Raw genomic sequence first — 18850 nt, 5'->3', positions numbered from 1 at the left:
TGGGCTACCGGAGTGTCATGATGCTCAGCCCCTGCTGAGAACCCCAAGGGGGCAGGTGCTGGGCCCTTCCATCCCCAATCCTTTGCAGGGTCCAGCCCTACAGGGTCCTGTGAGCCCCGCTCTACTGGTGTGGAGACCAGCAGAGACAGAGAAAAGAGAGTGTGGGCCCAGGGGTCCACTGCCAACCAAAGCCCGGAGTCCGGCAGTGGCCCCAAGTGTCCACATGCTCTGACTTTTATTGAGTACAAAGCTGGGGGCAGGGGAGGTAGGGCGTGGCACTGGTGGTCGGTGATAGGGTCAAGTACATCACGTGTCATATAGGCAGGGGCCCAAGGCTTTCTACCAGCCGAGACGAGGTAAGGAGCATAACGCGTCAGCACTTTTCCACACTTGTCAAGAAAGAACAAAGACATTAGGGTTTCTGTTACTTTTACTGACTATCACTTCAAGAAAAAAGGAACCAGGTGCAGAAGCGGAACATGAAAGTAGACACGGAACGTGACCAATGAAACACAGCATCACAGACAATTAAGCCCCTGGACGTCTGCCTCCCTGACAGCCATCAGGTCCGCCACAAAAGCTTGGAGGAGCAGAGTTTTCTCCTAACTCCTCCAGGGAAGGGGACATCTCTGACACCTCCTTCCGCAGCTTGCAGAACAGCAGGCACTTTCCCAGCGCTGGCGCTGCGGCATAGCCAAGGCGCCCTCCAGCAGCCCTTACAAGGGAATGGCAGAGGGCTTAAAGCATCTCGCCTTAGGGTCATTCCTTTCACAATGTCACCCCAGGTTCACACTTCGTGACCTGAGAGGCATTAGTAAAAGAACTAAGATCACCTATGAATAACTTAGATCACCTGTGAATAACTACTATGGTTATATCTCTAGTTATTTTCTTCTTCATTATGTATACAGGAATAGGCTGAGGCTTCTGACTCCTACCTCCGCACTCATGGGGTCTCCCCACACCCTTCCCCATCTCTGCACGGCGCCGACAGTTCCTATGTACTTAACACCTGATTCTGATGCCACCAACTCCAGAAGAGACCCTCTGCCCCAGGCTGGTGGCTCCCTGAAGTTTCTGGACATTTTCCGACTGCCCCAGTGGAGGCTCCACGAGTCTCTCAGGCGCCCTAGCAGTCTCGGCGCCCACACCCTTCTCCACGGCAGCCTTCACTGACGGCAGGACCTGGCACCATGTGTATGGGGCGGGCCCAGGACAAGAACTGTGAAACTTTCCAACAGCAGACAGCTGTCCACCATGGGCTAAGTCGGGGGGACAGAGAGACCACGAGAGGGTAGGTCAATTCAAAGAGAACATTTTAAAAGCATACTGCAAGCTTTTTTCCCCTTGCCTTCTTCCTCCCTCCCTCTCTCTCTCTCTATTACCTCTTTCTTTTAAATATAAAGGGCCAGTATGCAAGAGACGACCTCTCATCATGCAGGCCACCATCCGTTGGCAGGGATGAGATGTGCTCTGGCCAGGGTGGCCTCGGTTAATGAGTCTACCAACTGCTAATCAGCTGAAAGTTCTCCTCAACTTTCTCACCAGCCCTACAGTGTTTCTGAGAGGCAAATAAGCTGGGGCACAGCAGTGTCTAAGCAGTGAATCTGTGGTTCGGAAAGTCTCCTCCAGCCGATAGCGCTCGAGTTCTCTGTGTGCATCTCAGCCCTGGCCAGCCAGCCAGCGAATGCCCCTCGGGTATCACCAACACATCCCAGTCTCTGTGACCAAAACACGAGCCCTGCCTTCCAGGGGGCTTTCAGTTCATGCGAGAGGCCAGCCACGCACAGGCCTGTGTAGACTTCACACGCCTGCCACCTTGATGAACCTCCCTGTGCTCTGACCTGGCTGAGCAGGCACAGCTAATCAGGAATAAAGAATGGAAGTGGATACCCGGACCCTGGAAGCCATGGTGCGGAGGTGGCTTTGGCCAAGCCTGGTTTTGTGCTCCTCCAGGGTCTCCTGCAATTCAACATGGAGCTTGGGGTGGGGCGAGGGAGAGGATTCAAGAATGGCTCCTCACCAGGAGGGGTGGCCTGTGCAGACCGGGCTCCACTCGCATCCAGCACTGACTAGGAGGCCCGTTTCCCCCTAGCGGGCCTTCGTCCTGGAGGATGAGGGAGGGAGAGGGGACCCCAGCCACTCCCTCCCAGGATCCTCGTCCAACACCCCCAGCCCTGTGCTGCTGCCCACGTGGCCTCTCCCCCATGGCTCTCATCACAATGCAAAGGGACAATTCTGTGTGATGATTCCTCCCTGGGCTCCACACCATGTGGCCTGGCACCTGGCCGAGTCCCCAGCACACAGTGGAGCTTGATATGTTGAGTCAATTAGTGGATGTGCCACGCTCTGGAATCGGGCAGGGGGAAGAAATGAGCCAGGCCCACCACAGTGTCCCAGTAGAAGAGTGCAGAATACTACAAAATCAGTGACCAGATTTAATGTGGGGGGCATCTGGGAAGGGCCCCTGAGGACAGGAGATTTAAGCTGAGCTGAGGTTTGAGGAATGAATTAGCTGAGCAAAATGTGGGTTGGGGGACTGGAGAGAGAAGGTTTTCAGGCAGAGGGAAGTTGGGGAGAGGCTTTGCAGTGGTCAGGGGGCTGAGGGGGGCAGTGTGGACAGCAGATGGGCAGGGAGCAGGTGCTGGGACTCCATGCATCTGGAGCAGGGAGCAGCAGCAGCGGGTGAGCTCAGGAGACCTTCCACACATTCCTTCAGCAAACACCTTCTGGGCACCCACAGTGTGCCAGGCACCGTGCCGGGACTTACCAGCCACTTTAAGACTGTGGCTCTGGATCCTAGAAGCAGGGGATCACTCCAACAGCCATGAGCCACCCAGGCCAGAAGAAAAGGAGAGACCAGCCATGGGGCTTCAAAGTCTAGAAATAACAGCAACGGGCATCTGATAGGATGTGGGCAGGGAGAGAGAGATGTTCAAGAACAGCCTGGGGGTCAGGCCTGAGCAGCTGCGAAGCTGGAAACCATCCTCATCCCAGATCTGGGGGAGGGGACAGAGCACAGTGGTGAAGGGGAGAGCCCTTTGCAATGTTAAAGTCCAGATGGCTCTGAGCCCAGAGCCCCATCAGGCGAGGCCAGGCAGTGAGGTGTTTACATCCACTGGCACCAACCACAAACCAGACAGACCAACAGCAGCCAAGCCCCAGTGGATGAGAACTTTGAGCTCCCCGGGACTCCAAAATGAAACCACGGAACCAAGCTTATTATGAAACCAATCTCTGAGAAAATGGGACGGGCTAGGTGTTTAACAAAGTATCGCTCACTCTCATTTCTTTCTGAACAGCTGGCAGCGATTACATTAAGTTTCCATTTCAAATGGATTTCCTGCCAGTTACACATTTGTCTCCTCCCCTTCTGTACAACATGGGAAATAACACGGGTGAAGTGCAGGGCTGGGAAGAGAGACGGTGCTACAGCCAGGTAGGAGCCTGTGTGAGTGTGCGCACACCAGGACCGCAAGCAACTTCACTCACTGCCGAAAGCAAAACCCCACGTGCAGTCTAATTTCAGGGCTCCACCTAATTACCAAGCGTCACACTTCTAAAGAGAGTGGAGGCTGCACAGAGCTCAAGCTGGCAGGATCCTTAAATACTCTCACTTCTCAGGCACTAAAAGGAGGCATCAGCTGCATGTCTCGGCTTTGAGAGAGTCATTCTGTAAGAGCAGGCGCATTGATGCTTTTGGAAGAGCCTATGAATCACACCCTGCTTTGGAACAGTGCACAGAGGGACCCCGAGCAGTCCATGAAGCCACAATGCAACGAAGCTCACTTCTCAACCTTTGTAGTTTAAGTGGAAAACCCAATGCTTCTGACAAAACTGTCTGATTTAAACATTCTCACTTGCAAAAACATAATAATGATTTTAAAAGGAAATATGACTCTCACTTATTTGCAAAGCACTGTATGGGCTGCTGCATGCACCCTGTGCCCCAGCACCTGGGACCGGCCCCGGACTGGGCAGCCACCTGCAGGCAGAGTGGAGGGGCCAGGTGTCCTCCGCCCCCGACGTGGTTTCCACCCTGTATCCCTTGCTTTTCCTTTTTTTTTTTTTTTTGAGGCGGAGTCTCACTCTGTCACCCAGGCTGGAGTGCAGTGACACGATCTCAGCTCACTGCAACCTCCGCCTCTCGGGTTCAAGTGATTCTCCTGCCTCAGCCTCCTAAGTAGCCGGGATTACAGGAACAAACCACCACACCCGGCTAATTTTTGTATTTTTAGTAGAGACGTGGTTTCACCATGTTGGTCAGGCTGGTCTCAAACTCCTGACCTCGTGATCCACCTGCCTCGCCCTCCCAAAGTGCTAGGATTACAGGAGTGAGCCACCTCGACCGGCCCCCACACCCTTCTCTTTTCTTTTCTTTTTTCTTTGAGACCGAGTCTCACTCTGTCACCCAGGCTGGAGTGCTGTGGCACGATCTCGGCTCACTGCAACCTCCGCCTCTCGGGTTCGAGCAATTCTCTGCCTTAGCTTCCCAGATGGGGTTACAGGTGCGTGCCACCACGCCCAGCTAACTTTGTAATTTTTAGTAGAGAAAGGGTTTCACCATGTTGGCTGGGCTGGTCTCAAACTCCTGACCTCAAATGATCCTCCCACCTCATCCTCCCAAAGTGTTGGGATTACAGGTGTGAGCCACAGCGCCCAGCCAACTGTTCTGTATTTAAGAATTTTAGGCCCTGGCGAGGTGGCTCACGCCTATAATCCCAGCACTTTGGGAGGCCGGGTGGGGTGGGGGGTGGATCACGAGGTCAGGAGTTCAAGACCAGCCTGAACATGTGAAATATGGGGAAACCCCGTCTCTACTAAAAATACAAAAAATTAGCTGGGCACGGTGGCGCGTGCCTGTAATCCCAGCTACTCAGGAGGCTGAGGCAGGAGAATTGCCTGAACCCAGGAGGCGGAGGTTTCGGTGAGCCGAGATCACGCCATTGCACTCCAGCCTGGGTAACAAGAGTGAAACTCCGTCTCAAAAAAAAAAAAAAATTAGCCGGGCGTGGTGAGGCGCTCCTGTAATCCCAGCTACTCAGGAGGCTGGGGCAGAGAACTGCTTGAACCCGGAGGCGGAGGTTGTAGTGAGCCAAGATGTCGCCACTGTACTCCAGCCTGGGCGACAGAGCAAGACTCCAAATCTCAAAACACACGCACACACAAAACAAAACAAAACAGTAACAATGGTCCTAAGCTTTATAAACACCTCCCTTAGCTGATGGGAAGGCCAGGATTCAAGGGGCAGCCAAGGAGGACACATCAGCAACCCAGGCCTGCTACGGACGAGTCAGCTGGAGGAGGCGTGGCCGCTGTGTGTCCGTCAAGACCTGCTAGGGGCATGTCCACTGGAGGAGGCGTGGCCGCCGTGTGTCCGTCAAGACCTGCTAGGGGCATGCCCACTGGAGGAGGCGTGGCCGCTGTGTGTCCGTCAAGACCTGCTAGGGGCATGCCCACTGGAGGAGGCGTGGCCGCTAAGGGTCCACCTCGGCCCCCGGAGAAACGGGGCGGCGGTGGGGTCAGTTCCTGCCTTGCACGCGCCGGGGTTGAGGTCAGAGCCCCCAGCCTCACGCCGGACCCTGGCCTTCTGGGCCCACCGACAGCCTCTACTAAGGCCCGCGACGTGGGGGATAGCAGAAGCCACTTCCCAGGCGGGCCACCCCAACCCAAAGCGGCATGTCGCGGGGCAGCACAGGCCTGGGGAATCCTTCGCGCTGCTCAACGGCGCTCACTGGCGCTCAGAAACCAGCGCTCTGCGGCACTGGAGAAATCACCGCCCGCCCTCCTGCAGGGTCGTGGCCAGGGGCTGCAAAGTGAGGCACCCCTTGTGGACGCCTCGGCGGCCCCTCTCAAACATGGCGGCCACAGGTGCACCAAGGCGTCCCTCACAAACATGGCCGTCCGACCTCTCAAACATGGCGGCCAAAGACGCTTCAAAGGAAGCGCCCCTCACGAACATGGTTGCTCGCCCCTCTCAAATATGGCGGCCACAGGCGCAAAAACGGAACCGCCCCTTACAAACAAGGCCGTCTGCCCTTCTTAAATATGGTGGCCAAAGAGCCTTCAGGGGAAACGCCCCTCTCAAACATGGCGGTAACAGGTGCACCAAGGGAAGCCCATGAATATGGCCGTCCGCCCCCCTCAAATACAGCGTAGACGCTACAAGAAAATCGCCCCCTTAAACATAATCTCCCAGGCCTGCCACGGGCGTGGGCAACATGGCGGCTACAGGGCTGCCAAGGGACGCGCGCCTCACGAACACTGCCGGTCACGAACGTTGCCGGTCACAAGCTGACTTTATCTCCAGCTTCCCACCACTGGCCCAAAGCCCGCGAGCTGTGCGCGCCGCTTGCGTAAGCGACAACTGTAGCGTCACATGACGAGGGCGCTGCGCTATGATTGGCTGTGCTGACGTCGGTGGCCGCCGCGGCGCGCTCTGCGGACTTCGCATCGCTGTTCAGCCGGGACGCGTTGGGCCGGGGGCGCGGGACTTGGTGGCGGTGCTCACTCATGAGGAGCCGGAAGGTGAGGGCTAGGACCCGGCAGCAGCTGCGCTGGGCAGCGTGGCGGGGGCGCTCTGGGCCACCCGCTGTCTGGAGAGCCGTGGCAGTGTCACGGGGCTCCTGTGGTCTAGAAGCGGCCTCAGCTTGGGCCTCGCCCCCAGGAGTAGGGAGGCTCCCCGGTCACGCCCCCGGGAGAAGGGGGTCTCTGGGCCACGCCCCCGGGAGAAGGGGCCCTCCCAGGCTGCGCCCCGGGAGAAGTGAAGCGCTGAGGCCACGCCCCCGGGAGAATGAGGGATCCGGGCCATGCCCGTGGGACAAGTGGAGCTCACCCGGGAAAAGAGGGCTCCCAGGTCACCCCCGCACCCGGAGAAGGGGGGGCTGTCAGGACACGCCCCCTTGAAGGGAGGCTTCAGACCACTTTCCCAGGAAGGTGCGGTCCCCCCTTCAGAACTGGTTTCAGTTCCTGGCAGTGCTGGATGCCTTAGAGCTGAGTTTGTGCCCCTCAACTGCTGCCACTCCAGTGGAGGTCACACAGCATGTGACCTCAGCTTGGCCCCAGCTACTTAATATGCAAAAAAATGGGGTGATGAGGGATCCACCCAGAGGGTGGCGCGGATTGAAGGGGGTTGCCAGTGTCTGACAAGGGGCAAGTGCTCACTGCGTGGGTAACAATTAAGGTGAAGGACCCTTTTCACAGTGGACCCGGACCTGGGCTGGGGCCTCTTGGGAGGCTCTGAGCTGCATCTGGGCTCTCCTGGTTTGTTCAAATGGAGTGGCTGCTTGTGAATTCCAACTCCTTTTACTATTTTCATCTTTGAACCAAAATGTGTCTCCTATAGGCAGCGTATACTTGGATCTTTTTTAAAATCCAGTCTGGTAGTCTCTGTAGTTAGGTTTACAGACGCCATTTTACTTTTTCTTTTCTTTACACAAGTCTGTCTTTTTCTTCCCCTGTTCCTTCTTTAAGTGGATTGAAGTGAATATTTCCTAACGTAGCATTTTCATGAATTTTTTTTACTGTATTTTTTGGGTTTTTTTCCAGTGCTTGCTCTGTGTCCTACCATATATATCTTAATCAGCTTCAGATTTATACTAGGTTACTTCCAAGTGATACAGAAATGTTACTCTTACATGGTTATGTTTCTGGTATTTTGTTATATGTGTTACATCTGTTGATGTTACAAACTCGACAGTGTTATAATTATTATTATCTGTGGTTATTTCCTTAGACCCATAGGGCTTTGCTTTCACGCACTTTGTTTTGTTATTGGCAAATATAGTACGTGTCTGTATCTATGATATGTGTATTATGGCATACAGTTGCTTTCAAAATTAGTTGAGAGGAGGAGGTAGAAAAATAAGCATTTACACTATCTTTTGTAAGAACATAATTACCTTTACTGGTGGGGTGTGTGTGTGTGGAGGGGGGTTTGAATTACTGTCTGGGGTCACTAGCTTTCAGTCTAACTTCCTTTAGTATTTCTTGTAAAGTGAGTTTTTTTTGTTTGAGTTGGAGTCTCGCTCTGCTGCCCAGGCTGGAGTGCAGAGGCACAATCTCGGCTCACTGCAGTCTCCGCCTCCTGGGTTCAAGTGAGTCTCCTGCCTCAGCCTCTGGAACGGCTGGGATTACAGGTGCCCACCACCACGCTAGCTAATTTTTGTATTTTCACTAGAGATGGGGTTTCATCATGTTGGCCAGGCTGGGTCTCAAACTCCTGACCTGCCTCAGCCTCGCAAAGCTCTGGGATTACAGGCATGAGCCATCACTCCCAGCCCATTTTTGAAGTATACCTTTGCTAGATATACGTCCCAGTTTGTTTGTTTGTTTGTTTGTTTGTTTGTTTGTTTGTTTGAAACGGAGTCTTGCTCTGTTACCTAGGCTGGAGTGCAGTGGTGTGATCTTGGCTCACTGCAACCTCCACCTCCCGGGTTCAAGTGATTCTCCAGCCTCAGCCTCCCGAGTAGCTGGGACTACAGGCGCGTACCACCAAGTCCAGCTAATTTTTTGTATTTTTAGTAGAGACAGGGTTTCACTGTGTTCACAAGGATGGTCTCGATCTCCTGACCTCGTGATCCACCCGCCGTGGCCTCCCAAAGTGCTGCGATTACACGTGTGAGCCACTGCACCTGGCTATTAGTTTGTTTTTTTTTTCTTTGAGCATTTTGAATATGTTTGCATATTCTCCATTGTTTCAGCTGAGAAGTCAGTCCTTCATTTATTGAGGTTGCCTTCTAAGTGGCTTGCTTCTTGTGGCTTCCAAGATTTTGTTCTTTTGTGGCTTTCAAGAGTTTGCCCTTGATCTTTGTATTTTTACGGTGATGTATCCGTGGATCTCTTTGCATGTTCAGTTCATTCAGATTCCTGGATATGTGGGTTGATGTTTTTCTGTAACTTTGGGGAGTTCTCAGCCATTATTTCTTGGAATATTTTTTCTGCTGCTTCCTGTCTGCATTCTTTGTGGTTCTTATTACACATATGTTAGTGCGCTTGATGCTGTCCAACATTTCTCTGAGGCTCTCTTCATTGTTCTCCGTTCTTTTCTTCTCTCTGTTCCTCAGCGGGCATAATCTCTCCATCTATTCTCCAGTTCATATCTACTATTGGGCCCTTCTAGTGAATTTTTTTATTTCAGTTTTTAGACTTTTCTACTCCAGAATTTCTATTTGATTTTTAAGTAATTTCTCTTTATTGATAGTCTGTTTGATGCAACATTATCTTCTTTTTTCATGGTTTTGATCTTGTTTGTAACGGCTACCTTGGTCCTTTATAGACGTATAAACCCAACTTCTGGTCACTCTCACAGACAGCTTCTGTGGCCTCTTTTATTTCAGGGTATGAGTCTAGTTTTCTGTTTCTTTGATTGCTTCATAATTTTTTGTCAGAATCTGGACATTTTAGATAATATATTTTAGCAGTTCTGGGTACTGTCCCCAACCCTGGGGCTTGCCATTGTTAATATGCTTATTTGCTTAGCAACTGGGTAGATTATTTTGATGAAGTATGTTTCCCCTGCCACAGTGTTCAGCCTCTGATGTTGCCGGTGGGGGATGGCGCCCAGCTTTGGGTGTGCCCACAGCCACCCTGGACGACAGTGGCTTTAGTGGGGTCCCTTTCCTCTTTCCCTGACCACATTCAGCTGTTAAACTTTGCTAATGCCAGCTTACTGTGCTATTCTCAGCAATAGCCTGGGCATAAGTTGCTCTACAAACTAATCTAATCAAATTGTGGCTTCTTTGGAGCGATACTTTCTAAGGTCAGTGTTTGATTAGTTTGTTCTAAGCCCAAGAGGGCCCCTTCCAGCCGTGTTAGTCTCTGGTTCTCTCCAGCAAACTAGTTGGCCTACAATTTGGCCTCTTGCTTGATTCTGCACTGCGCCCCACCTGCTTCGTCACAGCCTCCACTGTTCTTGAGAGAGCTCCCTTAGGCTTGACTTCTCCACATTCCATTGCAGTGAATTCAGTGCCTTTGGGAAGACTCTAAGAGCTGTCTATTGAGTTGCCTGCCTCTCACCCCAGTGAGAACCTCGGAGCCAGGCTCTGCGGCTATGGACAGCAATAGGCTTCTCTCTGAATGAGGGCGGTGGGGGATCTAGCAGCAGCCTGAGACCCTCCACATTTGCTTCCCCTGGTCTGGAACCACCTCCTATCAGGGACAAGGTCAATGGGGCCCCAGTCTTCTTAGTTCTCTGGGAAGTTTATGGAGCCAAGGTGAAGCCTCCATTCTACAAATAGAGTCTGAGCAGAAGGGAGGCCCCTCTTCTCAATCCTGCTCACTCAGGACCTCGTCTCAGCAACAAGTGGGATGAGAGCAGAAAGGGAAACACTGCTGCCCTGCTTGCCCTGAGAAGGAAGCCCTCTGCCTGGGAGCCAGGGGAGCTGGCCCTGTGTTCTTGGCTGCAGCAGGAGGGAGCTCAGATGCCCCAGACTCTCCATGTCCTGACCAAATTACATAGATATTCTGGAGCAAGTGTTTTTCCATTTGCTGGGTGCCCGTAGGATCATTTCCAAAGGCTCTCTAAATGGTGGTTTTGGGACTGCTCATCACTTTGTCTGAGTAGGTCCTCAAGCTGTCTCAGCCAGCCCTTTTGGAGAAACTATGTTTGTGCTTCTGATATGCCAGTTTTTAAACAACCTACTAGAATGAGGAGGATGTCAATGATGAGAAAGTCTTTCGTTTTTGGACTTTGGGACCAATCTGAGCTGCCCAACTGCAGAGCAAGAATCTGCAAGTGAGAATGTGACCAATTCTTGACATTTTAGAGTTGACACCTTGGAGGTGATTCATCCATGATGAAACTGAAGCTAAGCTGCTCTCACATTTTGACTCCTGTCAGTCCGCAGTGGACAGCAAATGGCCGGCTCAGGTGTCTATAACAGGCAGCGCTTCCAAGCCCAGCCGATCCTCTGGCTTTTCTCTGCAGAAGGGGCTGAAAGGTCACCTGATGAGTCTGTCACACGTGAAGAGTTCAGAACCACTGCTGCCAAGATGCTGATGGAATCTTTGAGAGGCACCTGCTGCAGGAAAAGAACTGCGGGCACAGAACACACAGACGCGCAGGAACGCGTGGACCCGCAGGCGCAGAACACACAGACGCGCAGGAACGCGTGGACCCGCAGGCGCAGAACACGGACCTGCAGGCGCAGAACACACAGACGCGCAGGAACGCGCGGACCCGCAGGCGCAGAACACGGACCTGCAAGCACAGAACACACAGACGCGCAGGAACGCGTGGACCCGCAGGTGCAGAACACGGACCTGCGGGCACTGAACACGGACCTGCAAGCGCAGAACACACAGACGCGCAGGAACGCGTGGACCCGCAGGTGCAGAACACGGACCTGCGGGCACAGAACACACAGGCGCCCAGGAACACGCGGACCCGCAGGCGCAGAACACACGGACGCGCAGGAACGCGCGGACCTGCAGGCGCAGAGCAGAGTTCAGTCCCCACCTCAGGCAGTTTTTGGGGGTCATATCTAGGGTGAGCTATGGTGATGGAAGAGGGATTTGGAGGCCAGGCATCACTTGTGTAACCTTATAAGCTCCTTACCCAGTTCTCATCTGAAATGGGGATGCCGCTCCCTTAAAGCTGCTCAGGCACGGAGCTTGGCTCCCCACACAGCATATTCCGGCACAGGGCAGCGCAGCGCCTGGAGGAGGGCTCCCAGAGGGAGGAGAGCATGGGCAGTGGCTTCTTAGAACAGAGGTGTCTTTTCCCTATGAGGCATTTTAGGGAGATGGGCTTCAGACCCAGTGGGAGGATTTTGATGAAAGGTGTTTATGGCAACTCTTAGCAAGTTCTGTTACCTCTGTTGCCTCAGCTCCCTTGGTGTAGCTGTGACCATGACGTCTGCCGGGGCTCTCAGCAAAGCCCTGCCCTCATGAGATGATGGAGGCCCAGCCCCCGGTGTGCCATGGTAGCAGGTGCTTCACGGGCCTGTGGGCACCTGGTTCGTCCTGCATATAGCTGGCAGGTGTCCTGGCCTCCTGTGGGCTGCTGCCTGCTCTTCTCCCCCATTTCAAACGCAACTCCAACTGCCACGGTATCATGGCGTCTTGGAGCTACCACCTCCCAGGGCTTCCGGAGCTGTCTTGGGCTCCGGGCTGATGGCGGAGATGGCTTATCTCTGTGTGTTGTTGTTTCCTTTTTTCTTTCTCTTATCTGCTGTTGGGCAGAGCACTCTTCGTCCATCCCTCTGGGTTCCAGTCCTAGGGCCTGTCGGCGGTAGCTCTTGGGCCTTTTCTGGCCGTTCCAACCTGCGTTGCTCCTGTTTATTGCTTCTGCTACTCACACTCATTTCTTTTGAGTTTTAAGGTGAGTTTTAAAACGTATCATCTTCTAAGTGCAATATGGTATTCTAGACTGGATTCCGAAACAGAGAAACAGTTCACGGAGAAACTGATAAAACACAAATAAAGTCTATAATTTAGTGAAGAGTATTGTGCTGTTGATAATTTCTTTCTTTCTTTTTTTTTTTTTTCTTTTTTTTTTGAGACGGAGTCTCCCTCTGTCACCCAGGCTGAAGTGTAATAGCGCAATCTCAGATCACTGCAACCTCTGCTTCCCGGTTCAAGCGATTCTCCCGAGCAGCTGAGACTACAGACATGCCACCACGCCCGGCTAATTTTTGTATTTTTAGTAGAGACAGGGTTTCGCCGTGTTGGCCAGGCTGGTCTCGAACTCCTGACCTCACATGATCCACCCACCTTGGCCTCTCAAAATGCTGGGATTACAGGTGTAAGCTGCCCCATCTGGCCACTAATTTCTGAATGTTGACAAATGTCCTATAGTTGTTTAACATTAGTGGAAGCTGAGTGAAGGCTACATAGCAATTCTCTGTACTATTTTATTTATCATGATTTTTTCAGAGACATGGTCTTACTCTGTCACCCAGGTGGAGTGCAGTGGGGCAGTCATAGCTCACTGCAGCCTCAAACTCCTGGGATCAAGTGATCCTCTCACCTCAGCCTCCATAGCTGGGACTACAGGTGCACACCACCACACCTGGCTAATTTTTTTTTTTTTTTTAATTTTTTTAGAGATGGGATCTTGCTGTGTTGCCCAGGCTGGTCTTGAACTCCTGGCCTAAAACAATCCTGCCTCAGACTCCCAAGTAGCTGTGACGACAAGTGTGAGCCATCGCACCCATTTCTTTGTACTACTATTTGCAACTTTTCTGAAAACCTCAAATTATTTGTGAGTAGTTATTTAAAGTGTTGTGTCCTTAATTTCTTTTCTGTTATTAGAAGAGTTTGCTTTGCATTCAGAATGAAAGAGAGGGAGAGCAGTGTGTTCGGATGAGGATTTGTGAGACAGGAGCTTGCTGCTTTCAGCTGGTAGAATAGGGCTCTGATCTGAGGGAGAGAAGCTTTGTTTCCTCATGTTGCCTTTTATCAAGAACTCTTGACAGTGTAGAAAAGTTGCAGATCCTTCTCAGGGAGGGCATGTCCTGCTTGTTCTAAACACTTTGAAGTTTGACTTAACTTCCACTAATGTACACATGGTGGTGACGAGAAACGTGCAAGTTACGGGACCAGATCGCCCGGAGCCTCCGAGATCCTGGGAAGAGTGGCTCCTGTGTCTTAAAGCCAGGCACAGTTTTGTTCGGATTTGCACATTCGGGGCACAGGTGTCTCCACAAAGATGATACTCCATCGGAGTGGAGGGGCTGTCTTCGCGTTATCTGTAGGTGGGAAATTCTCCTCTGCGCATTCATGCTGCTTTCCCGAGAGTACTCTCTGACTGGCTCTCCCATCTGGTCTAGCTCACAGGTGGAGTGCGGTCTTCAGCACGCCTGAAAGCCCGAAATTGTTCGGCAACCGGGTTGGCCTCTGCCCAGGAAGTCGCTGGTTCCACGTCTGCCAAGACAGCATGTCTGGTGAGCCCTGTTACCATGGAGAACGCCAAGTTCCTGACTCAGGGGTCCATTTTCATACAGAATTGTCATTCCAAGATGTGTCGCTTTAGAAAAATATCAAATGTTGCTTATCTGCCAGAGGGGGAGTATTTCAGATCAAAAGGTGGCAGCGCTCTAATTGCCTTCAGGGAAAGACACACTCGACAGGCCCGCCCGTGTGTGTGTGTGTGTGTGTGTGTGTGTGTGTGTCTAGACCCAGGCTCTCTCCTAGCACCTGCTCGCCCATGTGTGTGTCTAGACCCAGGCTCTATCCTAGCACCTGCCCACCCGTGTGTGTGTGTATCTAGACCCAGGCTCAATCCTAGCACCTGTCCCACCCACCCCTGTGTGTGTGTCTAGACCCAGGCTCTATCCTAGCACCTGCCCCACCTGCCCATGTGTGTGTGTCTAGACTCAGGCTCTGAGACCACTTGTGTTCGTCGCTCTGCTCTTAGGTCGGCTGTCAAGTCTTGCTGGCCCATTGCCGTGCCGCCTCACCCCCAGAGGCTTTAAGAGAAAGGCAGAGTGGGTGGGGAAAGGATGCTCATGTCAAATGCCATTCAACCTAGCGTAGCTGTCATTTCCGAGGAGTGAGTTCCTGAACTTACGGTGAAGTCGAGCTGCGCCACTGAGCCCGGAGCTGCAGCTGAGGGGCTGGGACTTGGCCGTACGCAGCCTCTAGCGCAATTTTGCTCATAATGAGGAGTTTGACAAAAATTTGTCAAAGTCAATTTAGCAAATATTTTTAAGCATCTACTGTGTGCCAGACAGTATTCCTTGAATAAAGCAAAAACCCCTGCCTTCACGGAGCTTTTGCCCTGGCAGAAATGCATGAAAGCTGGATTCCTTTGTTGTAATTATATGATGTATGAATCCATGCTTCAGAATTCCCCTGCGAAAAGTGAAAGTGGAGCAGTGCCGTTGGGGCGTGTCTGGCTTCAGTCCCAGCCTCGCTTGGATTCTGTCTCTCGGTGGCAGAACAGTGAAATGGCGACGTGTGAAGGTTATGGTCTTTATCACTTCACATGTGAGGAGAAATGCGAGCCTCTGGACCGAGGCTTTATTCGCTGGATGTGTCTGGTTCCCCTTACATTGTTTTTCTTGACAGACTTCCTCATCCCACAAAGCCACAGACAGGCGAATGTCCAAGAAGTTCAAGTGTGACAAAGGTCATCTTGTGAAGTCAGAATTACAGAAGCTTGTCCCTAAGAATGACAGCGCTTCTTTGCCAAAAGTGACACCGGAGACCCCTTGTGAAAATGAGTTTGCTGAAGGCAGGGCCTTACTTCCAGGAGGTGAGGCTGGAGTTTCTGTGCAGCAGGAGGCTGCAAGTCTGCCCCTCGGTGGCTGCAGAGCTGTGAGTGACTCTTGCTTAGCAAAGACTGAAGGTGGCCTGTCCCTGCTGAAACACAGTGCCGGGGCAGGGGCAGAAGAATCCAACAGCAGCTCCACTGTGCAGAAGCAGAATGAGTCAGGGCTGGAGGCAGAGGACGTGCAGAAGCCACCACTTCACATGGACAACAGCATCTTCCTAGATGACGACAGCAATCAGCCAATGCCCGTGAGCCGCTTCTTTGGAAACGTTGAGCTCATGCAGGTAAGAGTGGCACCTTCCTCCTTCCAAGGGCATCAGGCAGCCAGTGGCACATTCAAGTCACACACTCCCCACTTACTGCATGTTAGTAATGCCTTGACACAAAATTCAACGTCAGTTAATCATTTTAACCCCAGAGGAGAAAATGAAACCGTTGGCTAATTGGGAGCACTCCCTCCGTCTCCCAAGCTGAGAATCATTGCCATGGGGAAAGGCTGTGGCGGGGGAAGGGAGGCGGTCTCCTCCCGCAGCCACAGGTGTGTTTTCATGGAACCAGGTTTGTGGTTTTTGGAGCGTCCATCCCACACTTGCTGCTGCTTTCTCTTTTGTTTGAACCCAGCATCTTTCCTTGATCAGCCCAGTAGGGAGGAAGCTCTTATCTAGAGAAAGTGCTGGGACTCAGTCATTTACACGTGTCTAAAAGGGAAGAGTGCTCTGCAGCCCCAAGGGAGTGGACGGGGTGCACTGCAGATGCAGACGCAAACGTGTGTTGCTCGTGACTGAAGTCCATGTTTTCTTCTCCTCTAAGGACCTCCCACCTGCATCTTCGTCTTGTCCTTCAATGAGCAGACGAGAGTTCAGAAAAATGCATTTCAGAGCCAAAGACGACGACGACGATGATGATGATGATGATGCAGAAATGTAGAGGCTTCACAAGATGATGTCTTTGCGTGTTTAGTACCATTAATCATTTGACAATTTAGCACGTTACTAGATTTATGTAAAATGTATCTCCAAGAGAATGTCTTCTTGATCACACTTCGGAACTGACCCATTACAGTCAATAGTGCAAAGCACCAAATCCCTGTGGAAGATGCACTCCTGGGAGCTAACACTAAAGCAGTCTTTGGAATTGCAAAGCTGCCGTACTGTGCCAGTGGCCTTTCTTTGTTGGCTTTTTTTTTTTTTTGGAGATGAAGTTTCTCTGTCCATCTTGCTCTGTCACCAGGCTGGAGTGCGGTGGCGTGATCTCGGCTCACTGCAGCTTCCGCCTCCCGGGTTAAAGCGATTCTCTTGCCTCAGCCTCCCCAGTAGCTAAGATTACAGGCATGCGCCACCATGCCCAGCTAGTTTTTGTATTATTAGTATAGACAGGGTTTCACCTTGTTTGCCAGGCTGGTCTTGAACTCCTGACGTCAGGTAATACACCTGCCTCAGCCTCCCAAAGTGCTGGGATTACAGGCATGAGCCACCGCACCCGGCCAGTGTCCTTTCCTACTGACGTACATACGTGATGGCTTGAGTCAGCTGCAGGGCAGAGGCTCACTGAGAGGGATCTTTGTAAAGACAGCTCTTCACTTCAGCTTGATAGCATTAGTTTGTTTTCCCTTGTCATAATTTGATCATTCTTGTGGTGAGTTAAATGCTAGTTCTTAAAGAACTCTTTTATTTCTATATGTGGAGCTAATGTTTACCTTGGAAATTTTGCAAAATACATGTAAAAAAGAAATAAAATATATTTTGAAAGCAGTCTTATGTTCCTGAAACCGGATTCCTTTCTCAATGCCTGGGAGCCACGTGGAGGAAACGAATCCTGCCTCAGTCTCATGCTCCCGAATGCTTGTAAGGCTGGGTCCTTTTTTTTTTTCCTTTTTTTTGAGACTTGAGTCTCCCTTTGTCACCCAGGCTGGACTGCAGTGGCACAGCCTTGGCCCACTGCAACTTCTGCCTCCTGGATTCAAGTGATTCTCCAACCTCAGCCTCCCAAGTAGCTAGGATTACAGGCATGCACCACCATGCCCGGCTAATTTTTTGTATTTTTAGTAGAGACAGGGTTTCACCATGTTGGCCAGGCTGGTCTCGAACACGTAACCTCAGGTGATCTGCCCACCTCAGCCTCCAAAAATGCTGGGATTACAGGTGTGAGCCACTGTGCCTGGCACGGGTCCATCTTTTAGACCAGTTAACCACTGAGGCCCTTGGGAAAGGGCCCCTTCCCTCCTCTCAAGTGGACTTCTGCTCCCACGTGTCTGTCACACAAGTGTCGGGCTTTCCTCTCCTGTGCGGTGGGGCAGGCCAGCCATCCAGCAAGGGCCATGCTCTCCTCCAGACCATGGAGAGGGCCATGTGCAGCTGCCTCACAAGTACTGCGTTCCCCAGCCCCACCGCTGCAAAGAGCACCTCGCTGCATGTTCCCGCCTGCGGCCGTGGAGAGAAGCCGTTGGGAGTGCTTTGCCCATGGTCTTTTCCTGCTGCCAACTGCACATAGAAGCCAAGTGGACCAACCAGGGGCAAGGTGGAGTCCCTGGGTGACCGAGGACAAGAAGCTGCCTGCCATGTGGGAAGACCGTGTGGGCCTTTTCATGAATTAGCGAGAGTCATGCTGGTTTTGAGCTATTACACGTTTCTGGATTAATTATAAGAGCAGCTAGAGGCCAGGCGCGGTGGCTCACGCCTGTAATCCCATCACTTTGGGAGGCCGAGGCAGGGTGATCATGAGGTCAAGAGATCGAGACCATCCTGGCCAACACAGTGAAACCCTCTACTAAAAATACAAAAACTAGCTGGGTGTGGTGGCGCATGCCTGCAATCCTAGCTACTGGGAGGCTGAGGCAAGAGAATCGCTTTAACCCGGGAGGCGGAGGCTGCAGTGAGCCGAGATCGAGCCACCGCACTCCAGCCTGGCAACAGAGCAAGACTCCATCTCAAAAAAAAAAGGCAGCTAGATGTAACCCCGTTAAAATGTCCTGTGAAGCACAGGAAGGGTTTTCCATGACACACATTGGAAGCAAAATACAGTTGAAGCTGCCCATAAGAAGTGTTTGCACTCTGTTGTTCAAATACTGCCCTCCCTGAAGGTGTTCTCCACTTCCAATGTGATCCTTTTCTCATGGCGCTGTGACCTTCACCTGCTTTGAATCACTTCGTGATTTATTGATCAACATACTATCATTTGAAAATATGGCTTGTAAAGTCATTTATGATAGGTAAAATAATTTACAACTTTTAGCAGGCACGGTGGCTCATGCCAGTAATCCCAATGCTTTGGGAGGCCAATGTGGTCAGATCACTTGAGGTCAGAATTCGAGACCAGCCTGGCCAACATGGTGAAACCCCATCTCTACTAAAAGTACAAAAATTAGCCAAGCATGGTGATGGGTGCCTGTAATCCCAGCTACCTGGGAGGCTGAGGCAGGAGAATCACTTGAACTCAGGCGGTGGAGGTTGCAGTGAGCCGAGATCACGCCATTGCACTCCAGCCTGGGTGACAGAGACAGACCCTGCCTCAAAACAATAAGTAAGGAAATAACGTACAATTTTCGACTGCTGCATGAATAACTGAACAACAGGACCTATCTCAGTGGTGGTGAGAATTCTGCCATCCTCTAAGCAGACTCCAGTGATGTGCACT

At 51.9% G+C, this 18850-nt stretch overlaps 1 protein-coding gene across 1 annotated transcript; it reads left to right on the top strand.

Moving 5' to 3' along the window:
* The first annotated feature begins 6429 nt into the window (after nt 1-6429).
* On the top strand, nt 6430-16971 carry CUNH1orf174 (chromosome unknown C1orf174 homolog). Its single transcript, XM_064363151.1, has 4 exons — nt 6430-6528; nt 13773-13886; nt 15013-15501; nt 16028-16971. The coding sequence occupies exons 1-4, from the start codon at nt 6514-6516 to the stop codon at nt 16142-16144; spliced, it is 735 nt and encodes a 244-aa protein (XP_064219221.1). The 5' UTR covers nt 6430-6513; the 3' UTR covers nt 16145-16971.
* The last annotated feature ends 1879 nt before the right edge of the window (nt 16972-18850 follow it).

The sequence above is a fragment of the Aotus nancymaae genome, unplaced genomic scaffold (genome assembly GCF_030222135.1).
Source record: "Aotus nancymaae isolate 86718 unplaced genomic scaffold, 86718_ANA_hifiasm-v0.15.2.pri h1tg000053l, whole genome shotgun sequence".
Classification (NCBI taxonomy): Eukaryota; Metazoa; Chordata; class Mammalia; order Primates; family Aotidae; genus Aotus; species Aotus nancymaae.
Note: the sequence above shows the minus strand (reverse complement) of the source record. Positions and strands in the feature narration are given on the sequence as shown.

Coding starts and splice junctions, on each gene's coding strand:
- CUNH1orf174 (XM_064363151.1), top strand. Junction 13,887..15,012: donor CTGCCAAGACAGCATGTCTG/GTGAGCCCTGTT, acceptor TTTTCTTGACAG/ACTTCCTCATCCCACAAAGC. Junction 15,502..16,027: donor GAAACGTTGAGCTCATGCAG/GTAAGAGTGGCA, acceptor TTCTCCTCTAAG/GACCTCCCACCTGCATCTTC.